The sequence below is a fragment of the Trematomus bernacchii genome, unplaced genomic scaffold, assembly GCF_902827165.1.
Source record: "Trematomus bernacchii unplaced genomic scaffold, fTreBer1.1, whole genome shotgun sequence".
In the NCBI taxonomy this organism is placed as follows: domain Eukaryota; kingdom Metazoa; phylum Chordata; class Actinopteri; order Perciformes; family Nototheniidae; genus Trematomus; species Trematomus bernacchii.
The window spans coordinates 19,327,957-19,353,814 of record NW_022987720.1 but is presented as its reverse complement, the minus strand read 5'-3'; the positions used below and the strand labels follow the sequence as shown (position 1 = coordinate 19,353,814).

At 39.2% G+C, this 25,858-nt stretch overlaps 3 protein-coding genes across 6 annotated transcripts in view; 2 read left to right on the top strand and 1 right to left on the bottom strand.

The window, feature by feature from the left end:
- The first annotated feature begins 1 nt into the window (after nucleotide 1).
- On the top strand, nucleotides 2-3,746 carry LOC117492553 (RNA-binding protein with serine-rich domain 1-like). Its single transcript, XM_034142857.1, has 7 exons — nucleotides 2-99; nucleotides 1,131-1,274; nucleotides 1,373-1,558; nucleotides 1,679-1,784; nucleotides 2,103-2,256; nucleotides 2,351-2,492; nucleotides 3,301-3,746. Coding segments are annotated over exons 1-7 (840 nt in total). The 5' UTR covers nucleotides 2-97; the 3' UTR covers nucleotides 3,407-3,746.
- A 666-nt stretch (nucleotides 3,747-4,412) lies between these two features.
- Nucleotides 4,413-18,653, top strand: LOC117492336 (arf-GAP with dual PH domain-containing protein 1-like). Its single transcript, XM_034142522.1, has 11 exons — nucleotides 4,413-4,754; nucleotides 8,301-8,431; nucleotides 9,253-9,344; nucleotides 10,170-10,252; nucleotides 14,654-14,766; nucleotides 14,935-15,081; nucleotides 15,496-15,579; nucleotides 15,946-16,008; nucleotides 16,150-16,221; nucleotides 16,473-16,701; nucleotides 16,796-18,653. The coding sequence occupies exons 1-11, from the start codon at nucleotides 4,664-4,666 to the stop codon at nucleotides 16,822-16,824; spliced, it is 1,134 nt and encodes a 377-aa protein (XP_033998413.1). The 5' UTR covers nucleotides 4,413-4,663; the 3' UTR covers nucleotides 16,825-18,653.
- Nucleotides 17,890-25,858, bottom strand: part of LOC117492337 (ras-related protein Rab-26-like) — a 99,342-nt gene continuing 91,373 nt past the window's right edge. For all 4 annotated transcript variants that reach the window (XM_034142526.1, XM_034142523.1, XM_034142524.1 and 1 more), the window contains 4 exons: nucleotides 25,078-25,143; nucleotides 24,332-24,388; nucleotides 20,009-20,085; nucleotides 17,890-19,475 (listed from right to left, as the gene is read on the bottom strand). In XM_034142526.1, the coding sequence (XP_033998417.1) occupies nucleotides 19,376-19,475; nucleotides 20,009-20,085; nucleotides 24,332-24,388; nucleotides 25,078-25,143 (300 nt within the window). In that variant the 3' untranslated portion in view covers nucleotides 17,890-19,375. The remainder of the gene's footprint in view (nucleotides 19,476-20,008; nucleotides 20,086-24,331; nucleotides 24,389-25,077; nucleotides 25,144-25,858) is intronic.

Genomic DNA, 25,858 nt, shown 5'->3' with positions numbered 1-25,858 from the left:
CGGCTAACTACGTCACTTCCGCTTTTTCGTCATCACTGAGCGACTCCTTTCTCAGGCCGCGGCAAGTGGTTGAAGCTAACCACGTCGTTTGAAAAAGATGTAAGTTAAGCCTTTTTTTAAATTACAACACCGCTTATTTAATTTCCATTACATTTTTTATTGTATAAAGTAAATTGTGTCGTGTTTTTTAACCGCTTGTGCACTAACGAACAGCCTATACATCGATAAATCAACAGTGGCTAGGTCCACCTTGTTTTGAGCAGTCAGTTGAATTAGTTTCAATGGCGGCGGGTTTTCCGTTGTCGGCGGTAAGACTTAATAGTCTCACATTTCATTGATGAATTCATAATTAATAATACTAATAATGTTGTATACGCAATCCACATATAACAACATTTAAACTGCTAAACATCTTAAAATGCAAATAATGTAGTTGTGTAATTCTTTCAACAGTACAGGCCAGGGGTTAAGCTCCGATTTGCTTAGTGACGGTCTAGTTGGATAGATAATAAGTCTGTATAACAACTCACTCAATGCTCCATAGTTTCTCTTTTGAACTGGACTTATAACTTCTCACTGTACACACATTTACCATTTAAATTTAATATGCCATTCTTGCACTCTAAATGTTTAATAATATCCCATTTGTATATTGTCTTAGCTGTAATTAAGCCCTTCAATATTGTTTTATTTTTCAGATAGTTTACATATTGTTTTTTCACGGTCAACTTTTATATTTTCACTCTTAAGTCTTTTTTATCTTCCATTTTGAGATGTTTATATTGTATAATTGTTTATTTTCTGTATGTGCAATACTTGTTTTACATGCTGCTGCAACGATAACATTTCCCAATTTTATTAACTTTATCGATCCCACATTTTGAAATTGTTACAGCAGCAATGTGTTCAGGCATCAAAGTCTAAACAACTTTAAAGTTGGAAACAAATTATAAATCAAATAAAAACAATAAACAGCATTAACTCTAATTAACTTGGTCTCTAGAGAATCGTGATCTGCATATTTCACTACTTACGGACATTTTACGTCTACATGTTAGACAAATTGTTGGTTTTTGTAGCTCCATAAAGTTTCTAATCTCAAAGTAACAGCCGCTTGCCTCTTGTTTTAGGGCACCATCACCTACAAAGCGGAAGGAAGAGGAAAAAACTAAAGACAGAGGCAAAGAAAAGACTAGTACCAAGGAAGGAGACAAAGAAAGAGGACGGGACAAGGCAAGGAAGCACCGCAGTGCTTCCACTGGCAGCAGCAGCAGGTTAGTTTTATTATTTATATCATAATTAAGGTTTATTTGAAAATTAAGTGATACATTTTGTACCTAACCTGTTTTTTCTTTTCTTTGACGCTGAACAGGTCCAGATCTAGTTCTACTTCAAGCAGCAGCTCTGGTTCCAGCTCGGGTTCCTCCAGTGGATCCAGCTCCTCTGGCTCCAGCCGCTCTGGCTCTTCCAGCTCTCGCTCCTCCTCCTCCTCCAGCTCCTCAGGCTCCCCGAGCCCCAGCCGTAGGCGCCATGACAACCGCCGCCGCTCCCGATCAGCGTGAGTTACTTCTTCGATTTCAGCTACACAATAATTATACTCTGTGATGTCTTGTATTCACACTTGTTTTAAGTCGTGATAAAATCAATCAATGATTTTGTATCGTTTGTGATTCTGCAGGTCAAAAACACAGAAAAGGGGAGATGATAAGGAGCGGAGGAAGAGAAGCCCAAGCCCCAAACCAACTAAAGTTCACTTAGGCCGGCTGACCAGAAATGTCACCAAGGTAAGCTGAGGATTTAAAAATAAGTGTTTAAATGGCAGAACGTATGATATAACCTGATTTAAGATGATAGCACTACTTCAGTAACATCATGGCAGGTAGATAAGTACATAATCATCATCTCCTGAAACAGAATTGAACTGCAGTAAAGTAAAAAATTAAGCATTGAATTAATTGTTTATTATCCGTTAAGCTAGCTCTTTGTTTTTCTTGTTTTGGGCAGTCTATTTTATGAATTAAGATAATAACAGCATTCCTTCACAGATAATCAAAGTTGTCTGTTACATGGTTCTGATAATCATGCTGTCTTTTTTTGCACAGGAACACATCCAGGAGATCTTTGCTACTTATGGAAAAATCAAAATGGTTGAAATGCCATTAGACAGGGTCCACCCGAACCTGTCCAGAGGCTACGCCTATGTGGAGTTTGAGACTCCCGAGGAGGCCCAGAAGGCCCTGAAACACATGGATGGAGGTAGGCCAGCATGTTTCCTTTAGTGCCTCTGCCTCACACCTTTACACCCTGCATGTGTGTTTAATAACCTTCTGTGATGACTTTGCTCTGATAGGTCAGATTGATGGACAAGAAATCAGTGCGTCTGCTGTTCTGGCCCAACGAATCCGCCCTCCACCGCGTCGCCCTTCTCCCCCTCGCAGAATGCCCCCCCCACCACCTATGTGGCGTCGCAGTCCACCACGCATGAGGAGAAGGTACATTCAAGGATTTAAATTCAGTAGTCATGTCAATCGGTAGCTGTGCCAATCAGTAACAATTGAGCTTTTATGAATATAAAAAAGACATGTTGCTGTTCTTTGGGTGAGACCATTAAGTCTGCTAATTCTTCCATCGTAGGTTTTTGTAGTCAGCTGTGGCCAGGGCCAAAATGTTTTTGGATTTTCTGTCTCTGTCTGTCCCGTTGTTGTGACCGCGATATGTTTGGCCTGCCTTTAGAGAATTCTTCAAACTTTGCACAAATGTCCTCTTGTTAAAAGAGTTTCTTGCCATTATGCTGTACCATAACCCAGGCCATATTTCATATTTAGTTGGAAACTGAATTGACTTTGCTGATTGTATAGATCATTTCTGCTGCCGGGTTAATGTATGTGATGCATCCTTGTTTTAGAATTTGTATTTTCTTTCTAGCAACATATATTTGACCCATTGTTTACGGTCATGGCTGCAACTTTCTTTTTATCGGCCAAGTATGTGTACACATAAAAGGACTTCTCCAAGTGAACTTGGTATGATAGACATTCTGCAGAACGACAACAACAAAGCTTAACAAAGTCAAGTCAAATAGCTTTGATGTATTTATCCCTAAATCACCATTTAAGAAGAAGCCCTTTGGGGTTTCTGTACAGAAAACGACATACTGTATCCTTAGACCCTCAACTTTGATCTGCTACTCATTTTTATTCCTAATCTTACTACTGCCGGCCAATGCAGTCACACTGTCCAGATCCTTTCTGGAGAGGGTGTCCGTGTCCAAATTTTCATTTAATCTTGTTATCCTTGCAGGTCCCGCTCCCCACGGAGGCGCTCCCCAGTACGGCGCCGCTCTCGCTCCAGGTCTCCCGGTCGCAGACGCCACCGCTCTCGCTCCAGCTCTAACTCCTCTAGATAGACGCTTTCCTGCCTCCTGACACCAAGTGATCTCTTAGAATCTGGGACACCAGATCAGCTGGAGTTCTTCCTTTCCAAGATCCCATGGACTCATGAGAAATGAAACTGTCTTCATTGTAGCCAACATAAACATCTAGTTGCATGTAGAAGTGGAAACGTTTTTTTATTTTTTTGTGAAAATGTGAGTTTCTTTTCATATTTTTTGTTGACCCTGAAAGGCTGTCTCGGCTGTTGAGTTTGTGCTCCACTACCAAATCTACCAATATTCTTTTTAAAGTGAGACTTCTTTTTACCATGTACTAAATTTTAGATGTTTTGAAAAATAAAATTGCTGAAACGTACTGTTATTTGATTTCTGTGTCTCAGTTGGGTAAAGATTCACACAGGGAATTTTAAACATTTCAGTTGTTGCTAATAAAGGTCTGTTTGGGCCTGTGCACACGCATTTCTCTCAATCTCATGAGTTTTGTTGCGCCGGTGAGGCCTCTATTCATCCTTGGGTGGTACACATGTCACGCTAACTCAAATACATCTATGAAAAGAATGCAGTTTATTTTTTTAATGAAAGCTTACATTTCTCAATATTTTCCAAGTCGTGCCCCACTGACTCCAAATCCATACAATATGTATTACTACACTGGATAAATAAGAAAAACCTAATGTTATTACATGTTAGGGCCTCTACTATTTTCTACAAATAGTCTAATTAAACTTTATTTGTGGCCTTATTTTTTTTTAAATCGCTTCTTCGTCATGTGAGACTGACTCTAAATCAATGCAGCATTGTATAACTACAGTGAGCAAGGACGACTGCTTTTTTTGGGGGGGGGATTTAATTTAGTCTATCTTTTATTTCTATGTGAGCAGCTAACCGTCCTTTCGCTGCCAGATATCCAACATAAAACTAACTTCACTGTGATTGAAGGAGGAGGTAAACAGGCCATCACTGTCTGAGAGGCATATCGTGAGACCGTCTCATACAATAACAATGACCGCTGGAGGTCTCACTCCGTAGAAAGAAACATACAACCTAAATGCATTTATTGTTGCGTCTATCTGGGCTTGGTTTCATAGCGTCAACACTGAACAGCCCCATTATTCTTTCACCCTCCGCCTAAAAATGACAGCCTTGTTGTAAGTTATTTAAGCGCGTTACTTCTACCTCCATCGCTACCACGGGCGGAAATTGTACTTTCGATGCAAGACAGTTTGAGGTTTTCAGCCGCTGTGCAGGCGTCTCGGCAGAATCGTGAACAGCATGGCTTCGGATCAACACGAGATCAGGGAGCGTGTGAAGCAGCTTTTGGAAAAACCTGGGAATGGAAACTGTGCCGACTGTGGAGCTGCAGGTAGGCTGGAGGACAGTCACTGACAGATGATGACAAACTGATGTGAAAACACATATTTTTATATTATATATGGTCAGAGGTGAGTAAAAGTAGTAGGCTACCAGAGTGTAGGAATACTCTGTTACAATAAAAGTCCTGCATTAACAGGATACTCTATTAAAAGTACAAAGGTATTAGTATCAAAAATATACTTAAAGTACCAAAAGTAAAAGTACTTATTATGCAGATTGGTCCATTTCAGAGTAATATATGATATGTTTTGATTATAATTACTGATGCATTAAAGCGTTATTAAAGCTGGTAAAGGTGCAGCTAGTTTGAATGACTTTGTATACTGCTGGGTAGCTTGTGATTTTACTTCAGGTGTAACTAAAGTCTTATTTAAGTGTTGATTATATTTCACATTATTAATCCAAATCTGCAAAGTAACTAAAGGTATAACATAAATGTAGTGGAGTTAAAGTACAAGATTGACCTCTGAATTGTAGTGGAGTAGAAGTACAAAGTAGCATAAAATGGAAATACTTAAGTAAAGCACAAGTATCTCAAAATTGTACTTAACTACAGCACTTGAGTAAATGTATTTAGTTACTTCCCACCTGTATAGTAGCCTTTATGAATCTCCTACTTCATTGTTATTCCTGTGGGGTTTTACAAGCTACAAATAGTTAACTTTAAACCAGCATTTCTTACGGTGTATCTTGTACTTTCTCACAAGGTCCTTAAGTTTCTCTTCTCTGACCTGAAGCCTAGGAAAGGCATGGTTATGAAATACATGACAGTTGACATAACGAATGTCCTCATATGTGAGCAACGAATTTGGAAAGGTTCTTATGGAGGAAGCGACTAAATATTGTATTGTATTTAGTGTATAGATGTTAATATAAAAGACTTGTAGATCTATAGTATGTGTGTTCAAATGGTAGTGGATTTTCTATTGCATGTGCACTTGTAGTCTCACACCCTGATTGTCACACCTTGGTTTCACTTATCACATCTGCAGTTAAGTACATGGGCATACAAGAAAAACAGAGGCAAACGGGCGTGGTTTCTGACACATCTATAGCCTGAGAGAGTCACAAAAGTCTAGTTTGTTTAATTATTAATCTTCACTTGGTGTTGCTTCGGGTTAAAAAGGTGTCAGATTAACTCCATTGAATAAAGCATTTATATTATCCATTAAACGACTATTACTTTTCCAACTATTCGTATAGAAAACGTAATTTTGTGAATGCAGCAAGCTCATTTTTGTAAATTCTTCATTTTATTTTTCTTGAAAAAACACTACCATTACATATATTTTTCTCAAAATAGTAGCAGAATGATTGATTTATTGAGTGATTTCCAGGTTCTTCATGCACTTTGTGGACTTGACATATCTCTTCCATTCCTTGGCTAGTTTGTGCATCCTGTTTTCTTGGAGAGTGACTTCACAGCAGGCCCACATAATGCAGAGAAGATGGGAGGGGCTAGCTACACATCAGCCTCTTGTCTCTTGTGTGCAGAGGCACAGTTTACATGTGTGCAGCTTTGTGATTATGCACAAGGAAGTAACAGTTTTTTTGCTCTTGTGCTATTTTTGAAGTGTGTGTTCACCTCTTTAGAAGGTTAAAGAGCTGCGGCACACTGATACAAACACATTGACCCTGCCCTTGCTCTCTGGCTGAGTTTCAAAATAACCATTACGGAAACTGTAATCTCACCTTGCATCATGTGACTAATGATTCGGAAAATATACAGAGGTGCTGTGCACACACACATTTGCTTTCAATGAAACATCTTGAGAATATGGCAAAAATATCATGAGTGCTGAAACAAAAGACTTCTGAAATTAATTAAATAAACCGTTTATATGAAACAGTGTATTTCATTTCAGAAGTCTTCATCACAGGTTTTTTTTAGGTATAGGTGTTGAAGGTGGCAGTGACTCATACACTGTAAGCAAAAACGTGTGAATGTAACTTGTGAACATTTTGTAAGTGCAAATGGCACGTTGCACATGCTAGTCACTTTATTTGATTTACAGAATTTTTGCCTGTGAATTTTTAATATTCAAAATAAAGTAGCTGTAGTGTAAATGCATGCATGTCATGCTATTGTTTTTTTTTTTTACGATTGCTTGAGCAGTATTTGCAAAAAGGGACTCCTTTTGACAAAACACTATTATGCAATTTACAGAAAAACCTAGACAAGTAGCAGAACACCCCCAGATATATTTAGCAAAATGAAACAGTTGGTTCAAATCTATACAATCATTTAAAGAAAACATATTTGGAACTTTATGGTAAGAGCAAGGATCATAAAATCAGATTCTCTTATATTCTCTAAGTATATTTAATAAAGATAATTAAAAAAAGACAGGCACCCTCATCTTTTGCATTTTTAAAGTGCATAAATCCGAAAGCACCAAAGTAATATTTCAAAAGTCATGCCATTTTAATTTACAAAGTGCTAAATCACAACATAAGTTATTTCAAGACACATAAAGAGCAATATTTCTGTGTTAAATAGAGAAGTGTGTGTGTGTATGTTTGTGTATAATGTTTTTTAAAGTGTGAGGCTAACAACGTGCTCATAGTTGTGAAGACCTGGGCCAAGGTTTTGCTACTTGAGTGTCAGTTTCAATAATTGTGCTTTGTAGGAAATGTTAGTGTTATGTATTGAAAAATCAGTTTTTCCTCAACGGCAACAATGTAGTTTAACAACGGCGATACACACATGCATATAAATATGTGATCTACTCTCTGTATTCATAGTATAGATATGTAAATGTGTCTTACTCACAAGGTTTTTGAAGATAGTTCATCAACGCTCTAAGCAGATGTAGTAAATGTGAACTGCTGTGTAAATACAGTATAAAGGGAGACATGGGGTGCAGAAGAAACATGAAACAGTACCTCTCTCACTACTGCCCCCACTCTGTAAAATGGAAAGGAAAAAACTGCCTGCTCTCACACAAACCTAAATACAAGTTCTGATCATCAAACTGAACTCCACCACGGTTTTGCTTGTGTTTTCTTTACTTTGGTCGATATGCTTGAGATATAGTGAATCCATCAGTGTCGGTTAGAAGCAGTTCATGACTCAGCATGTTACGTTTACACATACAAGGAATTTGCTTTGGTATCTGGTGGTGCGAACATAAACAATCTAAGAAAAATAAGTTTTAATAGTAACCAAAAAAACTAATATATAAGGATAATGAAAAATAAGTATTTTTAAGAAACTGTTTAGCATTAAAAGAAAGAATACTAAAGAAAAGTATTTACACCAAATTTAAATGTAACTATACAAAGAACCATAAAAGCTAAAAAAAACTAAACATTTAGGACAATACAAATATGACAATATATGGCAAACTACAGTTAATTATATTTTAAAGTGGAGGGCTTTGCAGACGTGTGCAAAAATGTACAAAATGCAGTCAGAGTTGAGCATGAACAGTATTATGGGAAAAATAACAAGATGTTGTTCACAAACATCGTTATTGAGCTATAGCTGTTTTTTTGTGTGTGAATCTACTTATGTCTTTATGATGTTTTTCAGATCCGGAGTGGGCGTCCTACACCCTGGGAGTGTTTATGTGTCTCAGCTGCTCCGGCCTTCATAAAAACATTGCTCAGATCAGCAAGGTGAAATCTGTTCTTCTGGATCCCTGGAGCTCCTCTGAGGCGGAGGTAAGGACCTGTGTGTGCTGTGAAGGTGAAGTTATTTAAGAAGCCCTGAACAAAGTAAAAGCTCTGTGTTCTACAAGAGAAGACCTGCCTTGGTTAGCTCGGCTTGAGCGAACATCTGTAGCCTCTGGCCTCTATGCCTGCCTCGCAGAGAGCCCCTGCATCCCTGCTTAGAAGAGTAAGACAAGTCATCAGACTCAATTCAGCCCGGCTGAAAGGCATGAGCCAGCAGCTGGCAGGAACAACCAATATCTTTGTGTGTGTGTGTGTGTTCTGAATCCTAGGACTCTCAGACTTTAAGAACACATAAGTACTTTAAATTAATCAAGAAAAAGGTGAAAATAATGTTTTTAGTTTTTAAACTTCATACATCCTATCCAGATTAATTGTGGTATGCTGCTTTCCAGCGCGGTATGCATCAACATGTTTGTGGCGCGTTTTATCATTGGCTCTTTCTCTCTGTGTGCTCCTTTCTTCGTCTTTCTCCCCTGATCTGTGTGTTTGTGTGATCGTTAGTTTCCTAGCTGCATGCTTATGCATGCTGAGCAGTGTTCTCTGTGATGAATACAGAGACACAAAAGAAGAAGCAGCCATGGCAGCAGCTCCGTCTCCCTCTGGGCATGAAGCAGCCACACAAACACTGAGCTGCAATCACCTCATTATGTGTGTGTTTTTGTGTGTGTGTGTGTGTTTTGTGTGTGCGACCGCTCCACATCAGCTAAATACACATACACACTCTCATGGCCATTAAGGCACAGACAATGCACGATTACACACAGATATCTCTTACAAACATCAGATGTTTCTCTTCCTTGCCTCTGCAGTTTATGGAGTCTGTGGGTAACAATGCAGCCAAGGCCAAGTATGAAAAGATAGTCCCTGCCTTCTACTACACCCCTACACACAAAGACTGCACGTGAGTGATGTGTCTTCCTCCACCCTTTTCTTAACGTCTGATTCAGGTCACCTCTTATCCTTTGTCCGGAATTTGAGCAGCTATAGGAGCGTGTGTTAACAGCGATTAACAGCATTGCAAACCTTGGCTGATTATATATTGTGGTTTTTGTTGCGAAGACACAGTCAAATGTTACTGATAACATCTAAAAGCCTGCAGCTATTGTTCTGCAGAAAGATGCATTCACTAAAAGTAGGGCAACAAGTGGTTATCGTTGCCAGGCTAACATGCAAAAACTACTCGGTGATAAGAATAGTTTTACCAGGAAGTACAATTCGGTCAAGGTTTTTTTTCAACTGTCCTATAAATATTAATATGCAACAACTTAAAACTAGAAGAGACCCGACCTGCAAACGGGTGATTGGATAAAGACGAGAGCAAAATGTAGATCAATTTTCTGCAAAGAGCTTTGAGCATTTTGGGAAACCATCTATTACATTAAATATCATGATGCATGATGATTAAGTATGGTGAAATGATGTGGTGTCTTGTTCAGAAGAATAATGAAGCTGCATTCCCATCCAAGGTGTTGCATGCTTTATAAATGTGAAGGATTATTATTAAGGGAACATGAACAGTTAAGATTCATTTATCATGATAGATGGCATGAGGCCCAAGTGATGATTACAAGGTGATGAGCCATGTATTGACACTGATTCTGATCAAAGCATGCATGAAATTGCTCAAAGCCTTCCATGGAAGTTAATGAGACGTTTCCAACAGATTAGCTTTAGCATGGAGTAAACATCAAACGTAGCTGAGTGTCTAACTCCAACTGTTGTGCAGGCTCCTGCGGGAACAATGGATCCGAGCCAAGTACGAGAGGAAGGAGTTCCAGTGTGTGAAGAGGCAGGAGCCCTACTCAGCAGGTAGGAATACATCTTTGCTGTTATGAGCACAGGCCGGCCCTGAGCTTATGGGCGCTGTACGCAATGTAGGCGTAGTTCTGTTAAGATAAGATGATAAGATGTACTTTATTGATCCCAAATTGGGAAATTGTTTTATTATTAAATATCATTACTTTTTTGTTTTCTTCCTCCCAATTTTCGGCGCCCCCCATGGATGGATGCGCCCTTAGCATTCGCCTATACTGCCTATGCCAAGGGCCGGCCCTGCACATTATACTTATGCTTACTCAGGAAAACAAGTAATTGTTTGTGTCTCACACCCAACCACTTATTCAGCATGGAATGAATCCTCAGCAGGGAAAACTGCATCATACATTTCTTACTAACTGACAATTACACAATTAGAGTTAGTCAATAAGGGAAGAACACTGCTGTCCAACATCAGCTCCTCACGTCCTCCTTTTTATTCTGCTTTACATGTGATTTGTTCTTATCCACACCAACCTCTATGAATGCCTACTTGAATATGTGTCACCCTTTTCTCACTGTTAACTGTGTGAAATGATTTTTTCATTGACTTCCTCACTAAATGTGTATTATTTAACCCGTATCTTGATCTTTTGTGCTGAATCATGTGTCTGTGCGACTGCTGTGTCACAAATGACAAAATGTCTCTTGGTTAATCGCACATTGCAGCCTCATAAAAGAGACACAGTGGCCCCAACCTGTCTGCGTTTCAGACTCAGCTAATCAATAATGGATGCCCCCGCAAACTGACTGGCAAAGATTATGCCGTCACTATCTCCTGAGTTTCTGGAATCTTGTAGCTGTGTCCATGGTCAAGACCTTTGACTACATCCATGTTAAGTTAGTTAAAGTAGTGGAAATATTACTCAGCTAAAAGTAACAAATACTCATCAGTTGTTTTTCCAGTGTTTGACCGCAAGTTTAAAACAGATGTCGACCACCAACCATTTTGAACAATTGGTAATGACACATTATAATGCAGTTGTAAGGGGATGGTTATCTGTTTCAACTAAACTTAACACAAAAGGTAAGGCAATGTGTGATTGGTAGATGATTTCTGTGTTGTAACAATGCTTTTTTTGGCATTGGCAAAAGAGATTTGTCACATTTTTCATGGGCGCACCCCACAGCTCTGCTGCTCATCCCACAAATGGTTGTTCCTCACAAATGTGGTACCATTGGAAAGGTAGGAAAACAGGCTTTCCAACGGTATAAGATGCATTGCCAATAAGCATTTTTACAACATAGAAATCATCTACCAAACACAAATTGCCTTACTTTTTGTGTTAAGTGTATGAAGACACTGAGCAGATGTATGGAAACCACAAAGATCAATACATTTATAAACACCTACATCTGCTTGCAAAATAAAACATTAATTACATGTTTATATTAGGGGGATTTAAAGTTAAATTCTAGCACTGAATGAAAAAAGAACACACAGTTCTTGAATGCAACTTCCGATATATTTAGTTAGAAGTAAACTAGGGTTCAAAAGTGTAGGAACTGTGTGCTGTCATTACAGTGAGACATGTCTGGAATGTGTCATATGTTTTTCCTGATAAAGATAGTCACCAAATACGCCTTCTATCAGGTTTTATTGGGTGTTTCCCTTTGTTCCTTTTGTGCCGGAAACAGGAAGTTGTGCAACATAGAGTCAGTTAACCTTATTGAAGACATGGTTTGTGGCCATTCTTCGGTTGAACATGTGGAGGACATTTTTTAATTAATTAATTAATTTGACAGGGACAGTGCACATTGATTAACATTTCTGTAAATGCGCCAGAGTTGAAAGTCATCCTAAAAAAGAATGTCACTTCAAATGACAGGTAAATACAATCAGTAAAACAACATTCAACATAGATGCTTATATTATGATAAAAGCATATATAAAAACATAAAAACAAAACAAAAATACATATTCACAAAGCAGACAGATAGCTACAGGTTTGCACATGTGTACAAACAGAGCGTTGTAAAGTGCAGATTGTGTCAGTGTTCACAGAGCTGATTTTCCACTAACCATGTTTTTAAATTAGATTTGAATAAACTGCAGGTGTTTTGTTCTCTAATCGTTACTGGGATTGAGTTCCACTGTTGTGCAGCTTTAAAAGAAAATGAAGATTGGCTGAATGAACTCTTCCTTAATGGAACAACGCAATCTCCTCTTGTTGCAGCTCTTGTTGACCTAGTTACAGGTGTGCGTATGGTGATAAAATGTCTGAGCGGAGGTGAGATAAGGCCGTGTATTATTTTGTACATGAGGCAAGCATTTGCATATCTCATTACATTTTCCCAGCTCAACAAGTTGTATTTTGTGACTATTGAGCAATGATGAGAATGAACTGATTTCTTATCTACTATTTTAAGTGTTTGTATAATGATTCCAGGGGTTTAAGAGTGGTTGTACAGGCATGTGCCCAGGTTGTTAAGCAGTAGGTAATGTGAGATAGAACCATAGAGTTATGTACATGCACTCTGTGGTTCTATCTCACATCACCTACTGCTTAACAACATGTTTCTCCACACCCGCCCCGAAAGGGTTTGGTCCTTTTTAGAGCCACAGTGTTAGTGTCACACAAATGTTGTAACACGGTTACAATTGGGCAACCTTCTGCTTCTTAAATGACCTAATGATGTATGCATCATTAGGTCATTTCAGTTATGCCTTCACTGTGAGCTGAACGGGGAAAACGAGGAAAGTCAAAACCTGACTTTAAGGTCATAAAAGATCATATCTGAGTCTCATGACTGTCAAACTCTCCCACTGTGTCTCTGCCTCTTTGTCAATGGCTTCCTGTGTTGTGCTGTGCAGAGGCTGAGGAGCATGTGGCTCTGTGTCTCTGCCACGAAGGGAGAATGGCCTCTTTTGTGTACAAATGTTCTATATATCATTACTTCTAGATGTTATGCCAGGGAAGAAGAGCCCTGATATGTATAAACCTGAAGAAAGACATACACTCTGGTCCAAAACGTGCCATACTCTCCCAAGTGTCTACAAATATCTAACACCCTGTTGTAACAGTGAATGAATTCTCTTGTTCTCCTCTCCACATTCTGACCCTCCTCCTCTCAGCGGAGGAGCACAACTTCTAGATTAATAAATAATTGATGAAGCCATTTATCAACCAGAAGTTTAGTGCTGTGTGCTTCCCACATCATGACTACTTTATTACTGTACAAGAAGCAATGAAGGGCCAAAGGGATCGGAAGTGATCAGTTTTATTTCACAAAGGAGAGTGGCAATGTACTGGCAAGTCTCTCTAAAGAAATCTCTGTTCTTTGCTTGTCATTGCATTGCACTTTTTTAGCACAAATACTTCTCTTGTTCAGCTCCGGGGAAATACTTGTATAGGTTGTTTCTACTGTATCACAGGGGGTTATTTTTATATTTCTGATTATAGACTCAGTCAAGTTGGAACTGAAACTTATGGGCTCTCAAATTAAACCAAATGAAAATGATAATAGAATATGCTAAAAAGTGGTAAAAGTATCTTGCTACAAATAAAATAATAAAAATAACAATACAAATATTTAAGTAGTTTGCAATATTCTTTTTTAGATAACACCAGCTAATGAGCAATGTCTACGTCTCTAGGTTCCTTAGCTGTGCAAACACGTCTTGTTTATTTCATCTGGAAACCCTAAATAAAGAGTCACTTTATTATAGTAATTCAAATCCATTTCTCAGATATTTAGAGTCAAAATGATTCTGTTGAATATTGCCATGCAGTTGATTTGTGCAAGTAAGTTTGTGGGTCTATATTGGCCGTTGAACATAGAGCAATGACGATGCATTTCTTTCTGTTGGCTTATGCTGGATATTGGGCACAGAGAGGCCACTGTCAAGAACAGAGCCAACAAGATGTGTGTGTGTGTGTGTGTGTGTGTGTGTGTGTGTGTGTGTGTGTGTGTGTGTGTGTGTGTGTGTGTGTGTGTGTGTGTGTGTGTGTGTGTGTTCACCACTGCCGAGCTGCTGAGAATGTTGACCACAAAAGCTAAAAGTGCACAAACAATATGACAGGTCTTTGTAACGTAGAAGCTTTCAGCGGTCTCTATTGTTTCCGGATCAGGGTCATGTATATAATGACATACTTAAAGATCTCTTACACTCTCAAATGGCAACTGCTGCGTAATGAAACATTACATACAGTTTTAAGGCACGTTTTTTTATAACGACCAACATGTAAGCATTCATTTGACTTAATTTACCGCAGAGTCTGTCAGAGCTTCATTTCCCACTTATATTAATCCATTTTGGATTTTCTCTCGTGTGAATTCTTATCTTAGATTTGTGGAATGGTAATTATTGTTTTGTCTAAAATGTGTGTGTTTTCCCTCTGTGCTGTCTCTGTATTCATCCTCTCTGTCACTGTAACGGGACCCTTGTGGCAGGCTACAGAGAGGGGTTTCTATGGAAACGAGGCAGAGACAACGGACAGTTCCTCAGCCGGAAATTTATTCTGTCAGAACGGGAAGGTGTTTTGAAGTATTTCAACAAGCATGATGTGAGTGTTTTATAACACTGTCTATTTTTACTAAATTTGTATTGATTTGACGAGGAATGTTGAAATCTGCCGTTGTTCAAAATAAGTCACTCTCTGAAGATATGCAGTGATCTCCATTCTTTTCTATTCTATTCATATAATTCTAACAATGTTTTTTCCTCTCTGTAGGCCAGAGAGCCCAAAGCGATATTGAAGATCAACACTGTGAATGCCACTTTCCAGCCAACAAAAATCGGCGTTAACAACGGCCTGCAGATAACATATTTGAAGGACAACAGCACTAGGAATATCTTCATTTACCAGGAGGATGGAAAGGTGAGGGGCAGTGATGCTGTTTGGGGTTTTTTGGTGGGGGAAGAAAAGAGCAGGAGTGTTTGTAGGAAAAGGTATAAGAGTCCCTCTAGTGGAAATGGTTTGTCATTACAAGGCTGTGTATTAGAAGTTTATTTAAATAATAACTATTAATCCTTCATTTCTAAAGGCATCCAAAAACTCATAAAGCATAATAAATACAATTGTGACAATATGCTGGTCTCTTTCAAATGGAGCACATTTCCCTTGGCTTTAGAGCTTTTAAAAATGCCATTTAGAAAAAGCTATTTTGTCTTGTAATGTGTGCCTAATGTATTGCTGGGGTATTTATGGATTCTCAGTGCAGACTTTGTGACTGAGGAGAATATTCTTCAGTAAATAGTCTGTCACTAAAAGTCCTGATGTCCTTTCTTGAAGGAAATGGTGGACTGGTTCAACGCCATTAGAGCTGCCAGGTATCACTACCTGGAGGTGGCTTTTCCAGGAGCTTCCAAATCTGAGGTGAGTACAGTACATCTACACATACATACAGTTCAGGCTGAGAATACCTTTTTTGCATTACTTTCTCCAATTTAAAAATGACAAGTAATGCTAATTTGATTGCCAGACTGGGAGAAATAAATAAAATAAATACTTAGTAAAAATTATAAAATTATAAATTATAAAATTATAAATTATAAAAAAATATATTATAAAAAAATAAAAATTATAAAAATTATAATTATAATTAAATTATTATTATAATTAAATTATAAAAAAATAGTTAAATAAAAACGTTTTGTCACACTATTTCTGGGAATCTGGCTTAGGCCCTGCACACATACACTCACACTCATTGATTACTTATTCACTTTTTTGTTTGTCTAGTTGTTGCAAAAGCTAACAAGGAACTACATAAAGGAAGGTTACATGGAGAAGACCGGTCCAAAGGTAATGCAGTTTTCTGTTAATGGAATACTCTTTTTACAAATGATGGAAATATGCAAAACCTATAACAGTGTCTTGCAAAGTATAAAAGCAAAGTTATACATTTGCTGAATGAATTGAGCTAATGCCATGTTTGTCCCACAGCACACAGAGGGCTTCAAGAAGAGATGGTTCACGATGGACGACAGGAGGCTCATGTACTTCAAAGACCCACTGGTATCAAAACTGTTTGCATTAATAAACCCCTTTATGTGTATGTGACCAGCAGATAGTCCTTTTTCCTACTGTGCATTAGTCTGTTTAAAGGGAAAATGTCTTCAAAATCGTATTAGATATTCATTTTCCTATTAGATCTATCTAAGATAAATCTAGCTTTTGGCTTTAGCGCCCCATAGTGAAAACTACAAATCAGTTTTATTTGCTTAATTCAAGATGATTAAACCCTGTGTTCCTCACTGCTCTGCCAGGATGCCTATGCGCGAGGCGAGGTGTTCATTGGCAGTAGGGAAAACAGCTACATCGTGCTCCCGGGCCTCCCCCCGAATATCCAGGGCTACCATTGGCAGTTTGGAATCACCATAGTAACCCCAGACAGGAAGTTTCTCTGTGCGTGTGAGACTGAAAAGGATCAGAAAGACTGGATCGCTGCATTTCAGACGGTTATCAACAGACCAATGCAGCCTCAGGAGTATGCAGGTGAGTTTAACAGCCAACTAAGTCAAATTGTTACTTAGCTCTTTTCCCCTCATTGTTGGAGTCTGATATATATTTGTTTATATTCTCTCTGCAGTGGAGGCCTACTTTAAGCACAAACCATGACTGTCGTAGTGTTTGAAGACCTGTTGGTGCAGGGAGTGGATCTGGCGGAAGAGAAGGGCCTGACATATGTTTGTAGTCTCATTATTGAAGTCTTCATAAAGACTTAAGGGTGACAAAGAAAAAGACATGAAGGTGAGCCCGTAAGCATTCCCACAGTGACTCCTTCACTGTACCATCCTGCTCAGAATCACTCCTAACTCCCTCATCTGTTATGTGACTTACAGTATATACGTGAAAGAGGTCAGTCATCTTGACCTTAATGTGCAAAAGATTGCTTGAAGGAATCAGAATTGTTGCTGCTCAGATGTCAAAATAAGTTTTTTTATGTTCCAAGTATGAATACTTAAAATACTTTGATGTTTAATACAACTGAAGAAGCCTTGCATTTCAACCAAATGTACAAACAGAACCCTTCTGGCCAGTTATATGCAAACTAAGAGATTATCTGACAAACTGCAAAGATTCTGTAAATAAGGAACAATACAAACATGGTCTGTATATACTCATTTGTTTTCATGTAGGGTACAATATTTAATTCTCAATGTATTTATTTTTTTAATTGTCTGATTTGCTATGTGCAGCTTTTAATATATATCTGCTATATATTAATAAGTGCCAAGCATTGCAGGTTTGCTTTATTTTTGCTTTTTTTAATATATATTCATGCAGCTAAATATTAACTGCATTGATTTTTTTTCCAATCACATTTAAGAATTGAATATCTTTTGTAAACCAGTACATTGTGATCCTTTTCAAGTATTGACTTAAGTGATATGATTATTTATCCAGCAGAGGGAGACAAAGGACAAGCTTTACACTTACTATGACCCCCCCCCCCACCCACCCAAAACTTGAGGGACTTGTACTAGCCCAGGACTAAATGCATAAAAGAGAGGTGTGCAGATGCTTTTGCGCAGTATTGCGATGGGGCAGTATCACCTTTATATCAAACGAGTGCCCTGCTTAAGCGTCACCAACACTTTATTCTCCACCACACAGCGTTTTATAACTCATGTTCTGAACTCACTGCGAAGTTGTCCGAGTAAAACTGAAATGGGGTCAATATTAAGGATAAAAGCCACATTCCCTGTGTTTTATTGTAGTTAACTTTCAGTTACAAGAAAGAAGTTGCACATTAAAAAGTAGTGGAACCAATAATACATTACTCTGAACATCAAGATTCAAGAAATATGAAAAAGTGCAGTACATACTGTACAGAGATAACCAGTTTCTAGACATAAAGTGAAACCTACCAAAGCAAGCTGTACAAAAAGAGGCCTATGCTTCTTTTACAAAGAACAGTTTAATCCTGTTAACAGATTATAAGAAAATGTACTCGTCGGACATTTCAGAAAGCATGGCACTATCTACCCATTTATATATTCATGATGAATGGAAAAAAAAACTGTCTACTAATGTTTGCACACTGACTACTAATAAAACAAGAGAAATATACACAATACTGTAGGTCTTCATTTCCCCAATATACCCCCAACAATTGCACACATACTCTTATCTACGATCTAAAGTGCTATTTTCCACAGTTATGTTTTTTTTACAAGCAAAAAAAACGTTTCACATCGTGTTTGTAAGATCCTGATTTAAACAATTTAATAACTAAAGCATAAATATTCATTTAGAAGAAAGGTTGCATTAGAGCTTTTCAAGACTCAACATTGATCCTCTAATATTGAAAATATACCAAACATGTTTAAGGTTCTTTGACCCATGCACTGCCTTGTTTCTGAATGCTTGTTTAAACTACTGTATATTTCATTTTTGCATCTAGCATGAATTCAAATCTAATAAAATACTTTAATGTGGCTCACGATGCTCTTCTGTACATCATATCTTTGTATACAGAATAGCAATATACATGATTACAAGTAAGACATGTTTCCCTATATCCACAGCTGAATCATGGAAATGCTTAGATTGAGTTTATGCTGGTGAGCTAAACTGACTCCAAGGAACCTGTTTATTTACTGAAATTAACACTAGACCATGGACCAAACACACATCAAAATACATCTTTTATATTAACATTCATCCACACGCTCTTCAAGAAGAGAACATTCAACCAGAAATACCATTGTAACATTTTAAATGGATGTGAGAAATAAATAGCATTACAAAACAAGGTATATTGTAAAGGGTTTTAAATCCCTTTACAATTAAACCCAATTGATTCTGGGTTAAAAATGTCATGCAGCTACAGTTACGGCAGGAAATGTCCATTAATATGTTAATAATGGAGTTGTGCAGGGTTATCCTTTGCACACCACACTACGGGGCTACTTTCACAGCTGCAGGATGGAGATGATTGAGGAAAAGCAGGACAGACAAAACAGAATAGGGCAGTGAGAGGAGTGCAGAACAACAGATGGAGGGCGATTTGAGAGTGGAGAAAAATGAAGGGCAACAAGATGTATCCCTCGCTGGAGCCGACTCTTATCTCAGATCAGGCCAGATAGGAAAACAGAGTACGAACACGAGTGATCCTCACACACAAACACACACTCTCAGATCCAGAGGATGATGAGGGCAGGCTTTAAGACCTGCAGCATCCGGTGGTCTTCATCTCCTTGTTTACATACTCCTGGAGCTTAAACTTCTCAATGGGATCCTTTATAGAGCGGTGCTTCAGCTCCCTGAGACAAAAAGAGATTATAAGGTGAGTTTAAACAAAATGCAGCCAACGTAAACACTGCAAAGTATCATTTTGTGTCTTACGTTTCTCAAAAAACGAATGTAGGAAAGTGTTATGTAAGCACAACGTTTCTATCATGTATTGTTTTTTAGATAAAGTACTGTATATAAAATGCATGGCATATACATGAGAATTAGAGTGAAGTAGATAACATGTGTCAAGCAGTTAAACTAAACATAACCATTTTAATATTCATACATTCTGGATTTTTGACATTTTAAAGGGTTTAACAGATATATATTGTTTTCTCGGTGAGTCAATAACTCAAGTCTGGAGTAGAAAAGTTAGCAAGTTTTGAATTAAAACATTTTTTACGTTCACATCAATCACATTTTTATATTCCTTAATGACAGTATTGTGCAGTTAGATCTTTTCATCTTCGTAGATTTATAAGCAAATATTAAGTAGATTAAAATGAAGAAACGTGTCTTAATCAGACCGATCCACAACACTCGTACAGAGAACGATACTCACTTCGCCACACCGTTGAAGGCCAGCTCTACATTGAGACCTGACCTGGCGCTGGTCTCCATGAAGGGAACTCCAAACTCCTGCAGAGTGAAAGCACAGACAGTTATTGGTGAATCTAGTTTAGAAGACCCAAAAGATGTAAGATTATTAAACACTTTTAAAGGCTCCTGCTTCACTGATACTCCATTTTATTTGTCTTTGAAATGAAGACTGTTAAAAAAAGTTTACAACAGAACTTTTGCAGCACAACAGTGAACTAGTTTACTTTGGGTAAATCCAGCATAGATGTGATAAATATGTCTCCGTGCTTTCCCACTGCAGGGGAATTTGTCTCAGCCCACAGCGATAACTGATGTTCCTCCTTACCTTCCAGTCTGAGTCTGAAGTTACTTTGTGGCACTTGATGCTCCCACTTCTTGGGGGAATCTCTTGGCTGTCGGCCATTTGTTCTGTGTGCATGCAGTGAAGCAATAGTCATGAGATGGATGAAAGGAAATATTTGCTTCTGGTTTTAGTGCTTTGTGCTTGTATTTGTAGCCACCAGAGGCCTGTACTACGAAGCTGGTTCAACATAACCTGGATATGTTTGAGTTAGCCGGTTGGCCTAAGCCAAAACATACACGCTCTCGCTAAACTGTACTACGACGCTGGTTATCAAGTGGATCGCTCAAGCCAGCCGTGTCCTATCTAGTTAGGTGCACGTTCACATGAAAGGGGTGGTATTTGGAGCATTCGACCAATCTCAAACACGGACAAGCGTACTGGCAGCGCAGCGTCATACTTCCTGAATGAAAAGTGAACTTTAATATTAGTCAAATATGAAGAAGTTAAACTTTAAACATCCATGACTTAAACACTTTATCCAGGATAAAAGCCACATAGCTGCACCTGCAAGGTGAATACAGCTGGTAAAAGAAAAAGCGTTTGAATGCGTACATTAACAGGTTTATGATATCACTGCCCCGTCCAAGACACGAGTGGATCTGACTTTAATTAGGAGAATTTGACTCGAGTGTTTCGTCAACTTAATGTGTTGCTTAAAATAATACTTCTGCATACAGTATGTGACACTGTGAGTGTTGCACGGCCAGATACGGCTCAAGAAGCTGACTCAAATAAGGAAATGATACATTATGATGTGATATGATATGAATGATAAGACACATCGACGTCTGCACTCAGTGCCGCAGACTGTACTTAATGTTACTCTGATCCGGTTACTTATGTCGTGGCAGATATTTAAGTAAGCTTTCTTAACGCTAATATTATAATAGTCAGATTGCTCTGAAGATGGGAGGTGATATTCTATTAATTTTCACGTTCACACAGTCAGTTGATTTTGGCCGGCCGTCTTTCCTGCAACGGCAGTTTTTCTGTATTTCCTCTATCCTGTAATATGAATTGATCGCTTTAAACTCCGCACACGGAGCTCTGATTGGTCAGCAGGCGGTGCTTTCACTGAGTTGATCTCTTAGCCTGCCACCTAACCTGCTCCGGAGCAGGTTTGCCGCTCAGCATAAGTTACCATGGAAATCTAGCCTGCTAAAAAGAGAACCAGCGTCGTAGGACCGGAAAGCCAGAGATTTCCCTGAAGTTAGCCGGCTAAGCGAAAATCCAGCTTCGTAGTACAGGCCTCAGGACTATGAAACTGTGTATGATCGGCATGATGAATACATATTCTGCAGAAGGTCTTACAACTTTGATAGAAAATGACACAAGGCAGAATAATGATAATAATCTAGATCCGAGGTGTCTTTCTTTGATGTATAATAATAATAATAATAATAATAATAATAATAATAAATTCGATTTGTAAAGCACCTTTCATTGCTAACAGCAATCCCAAGGTGCTACAGGAGGCATAATAAAAACAACCAAAATAAACAAAAGTTTAATCAAAAGCTTTTTTTAAAAGAAAGGTTTTTAGGCCTTTCTTGAAGGCGTCAGTGGTCTGTGGAGTCCTCAGGTGGTCTGGGAGGGAATTCCACAGGTGAGGAGCAGCTGCACAGAAAGCCCCATCCCCCATTGTGCAGAGTTTGGTCCTCGGGGGGCGAAGCCGATGGTTGGTTGTGGAGCGGAGGTTGCGTGTGGAGGTTTGAGATGTGAGAAGTTCCTTCAGGTATGGAGGAGCGTTCCCGTGGATGCATTGATGGGTCAGTAGTGCGATCTTGTATTCGATCCTGAATGAGACAGGAAGCCAGTGGAGGGAATGAAGAACGGGTGTGATGTGGTTGTATTTTCTCACCCTCATCAGGATCCTAGCGGCACTGTTCTGTACGTATTGGAGCTTCTGAAGCCTCCCGCTAGGAGTCCCGATGAGGAGAGTGTTGCAGTAATCGAGCCTTGAGGAGACGAAGGCATGGACCAGTTGTTCAGCATCTGACGGGGAGAGTGGGACGGAGTTTTGCAATGTTCCTGAGGTGGGAGAAGGAGGTTTTGCACAGGTGTTTGATGTGGGTGTCAAAGGTCAGATGTCTGTCAAATCTTACACCCAGGTTGGTAACTGCTGTGGAGAGGGGTATGTTTTGGGCAGAAAAGGTAATGTGGGTTATGGGGGATGACTGGACCTGGTTTGGTGTGCCCACTAAAATAGCTTCTGTTTTGGAGCTATTAAGCTGCAAGAAGTTTTGTTGCATCCAAGCTTTTATCTCCTCAATGCAGGTGTTAAGGGATATTGATGGGAACGGTGATGATGATGGTGACAGTGAGGAAGCATGTGGGATAGGGTCTGTCTTTATATATAGCTGCGAGTCATCAGCGTAGCAATGGAATGATATTCCATGCTTGCTGATGACACGTCCAAGGGGCAGAGTGTACAGCAGGGGTGGGGAACCTCCGGCCCCCGGGCCGTATACGGCCTGCGAGACAATTTGATACGGCCCTCAAGGTAATTTATAAACACACGCAAAAAAGAAAATAATTTAAGTAATCTAGACCGCAAAATAATTAAACAAGCTTGTGCCTGTTTTTCCTGGCCAAGGTCAGGGTCCTTGAACACAACACGAGCCTAACCTGTCATCACGTGGTATATGTCTCGTCTGACAGGGGTGCAGTTCTGACTGAGAGCACCAGAACACGGCTCCGGCACTTCAGATAAGGAGCCGTACACATGCCGCTGTTTTTGCGTGTCTGTGTCTTTAGTTGTAAGCCCAGTGGCGATCTGTTCATCTGTCATACTGATCATACAGTCAATAACTTTGTTGTTATTAGCATCTGGTTAGCTAGCTATGCTAACGAATATAAGAAGCTTTTTCTACAACCAGTGAGGTAGAGGCACATCTTTATATGATCATTATAGTTATAAAAAAATAAGAGAATAAAGTAAACGGGTATAAAATATATGACAGTAAAAAAAAGTTGTTAATAAACAAGAATACAGTTTGAAAGGAGTGATTTGTAAAATATCCATAAAGAAAAAGAAATCTGCTTACAGTTCTGTTTCATATGGATGTTGAGAGATGTATCCATAGAGCTCCTAATTTTGCTCTCAAAGTGCACCAGATTGATGCTTTTAACTTCAACATTTAAAAAAAAAATCTTCCCGGGGGCATGATGTGGTTAGGTCCCCCCCCACTTAAATCATGTTCACATGGAAAGGAAACTAAATTGCACACATCTTGTGTCCATATCTTTCTGTATTGGTGGTCATGCCACAACCGTGCACGTGCATGCATACGCAAGTCATGGTAAGATATCTGGATTAAGAGGTTGCTTTTTCTTTGCACAGCATGAAAGAAAGGCGAAATGAATGGGCTGTGATTTTTGTATTTTTAAGCAGAGGTCAATCATTTGTACGGCCCTCGGAGGATGTTGAAAAAATTGAAATGGCCCTTGAGGAAAAAGGTTCCCCACCCCTGGTGTACAGGGTGAACAGAGTGGGCCCGAGGACCGACCCTTGAGGGACACCACAGGTGACAGGGTGTATCTGGGACCTCGCACCTCCCAAGGAGACGTACTCTGTTCTTCCAGACAGGTAGGACTGGAACCAGCTCAGGGCGGAGTCAGAGAGTCCGATGGTGTGTTCGAGGCGCTGAAGGAGGATGTTATGGTCGACAGTGTCGAATGCTGCAGTCAGATCCAGGAGGATGAGGAGCGATAGGGATCCAGTGTCAGCCGCCATCAACAGGTCGTTTGTGACCCTGACCAGAGCTTGTATCTATCCTATTGGTTTGCAGGCGGTTCCTTTTCCTCACAGAGCAGAAAGAAATGATCTCTGGATAATCCCAGCTTTCTTTAACATTCCTAATCTTATCATATGCCATAGAAATTAAATCATCCATTCAAATGCAGTTGGAAAATAACATCAAAGGATTCACTATAATTCACCTTTGCCAGCCTCTCACCATCTTCTCTCTTCACCACCCTCTCATGAGTGGCATCAGCCTGGTGAGACAGAAACACAGAGTCACACGAGGCGTCGTGCATCAACATCAGTGCGAAAAACCACAACATCCACCCCCTCACACACTGATCTGCTCGCTATTTGTCCACAGTTTACATACAAGCCTGTCCTGGTGTTCAGGTCTGATGGCAGCTAATGAGTCATGATTGACTCTCAGGATGCTAATTAGGCGCTGATATGGAGTGTTGTGGACTAAGAGACGACAGAGCTCCAAGGCAGAGACATCTGTTCTCTGCTCAGATGGAGGGACGTGAATGGCAATTATGAAAAAAAAAAGAAAGTGTAGCTGATATTTGCAAATTAGCTGGCTGAGATAATGTCAGATGTTGGTGTGCTTTGAAAGAATAAGACAAATTGTAATTGGAGAGATAATAGCCTTTCGACAACATTGCATCTCTACAGCACATTGGGATAAGTTATATCAGACAACAGGCTACTTATTTGCGAGTTAAATAATACTTTTTGAAAAAGATAGACTATTGCCAGACTTATCCCAGATATGTATGACAAAAGAACTTTAGGCAGAACAATTGGCAGCATTGTCATTTAAGTCAATAACTATTTTATCAAAGAAAAGGTAAATAATGAATGATATAGTATTGAATTGAAACACAGCATATAGTGTTCATGTGTATAGAATATTTCTTCTATCTTTCCCACAATGCCTTGCCTTGTTTCCAAGCAGCATGAGCACCACATCCTGTTGAGCGTATTCATGGATTTCAGTCAGCCATGCCTGTAAAAAGATACAGGACAAAGAGACAAGAGAGAGAGAAGACAGAGGAGACATGAGTGCAAAAAACCCTGAGATAAGAGACAAGAAGGAAGACATATGTAATACAAATAAAAATGGTTCCGGGAAGGAAAACCTTGTCTGGGACTTGTCAAGGACAAGCCTGAGCACTTAATTTATTAATCCGAAAAAAGAGGAAGAGGAAAGTGGGAGCGACTACGACATGAAAATGGAGGAAGGAAGACATTTTTTTTTGAACAGACAAAAAAAACGTAGGCAAGGACAAAGAGATAAAAAGACAAAAGCAATAACTAGCATCTGAGAAAGATAAACACTGTGAGAGGGAGGGTGTCTGTAACACTCATCAGTTTAATCAACACCGTCTGATCGATCCATCCGTCCTGCCTTAACTACAGTTTGTACACAGGGGAAAGCTTTACAGGCGAACAAAATGCACTTCTGACTGGATGAGGCCAACAGCACTTAAAGCATCCAGTCATAGTGAGCTTTTAATCAGCTCAGACGACACCTGCAGACCCATCCTGCTGAAATAATATCCCTCATCTCAGCACAAATCCTAATTGTACCACAGTGAATTACTCCACACTGGATTTCTGACTGTGAGGTGATTAATTGTCCTTTCCTCCGTTAGTCCTTCTCCAGAGCAGTTTCAAGTCCTCTGTAATGAATCAGTGATGACTGTATTCGCAAAGGGATT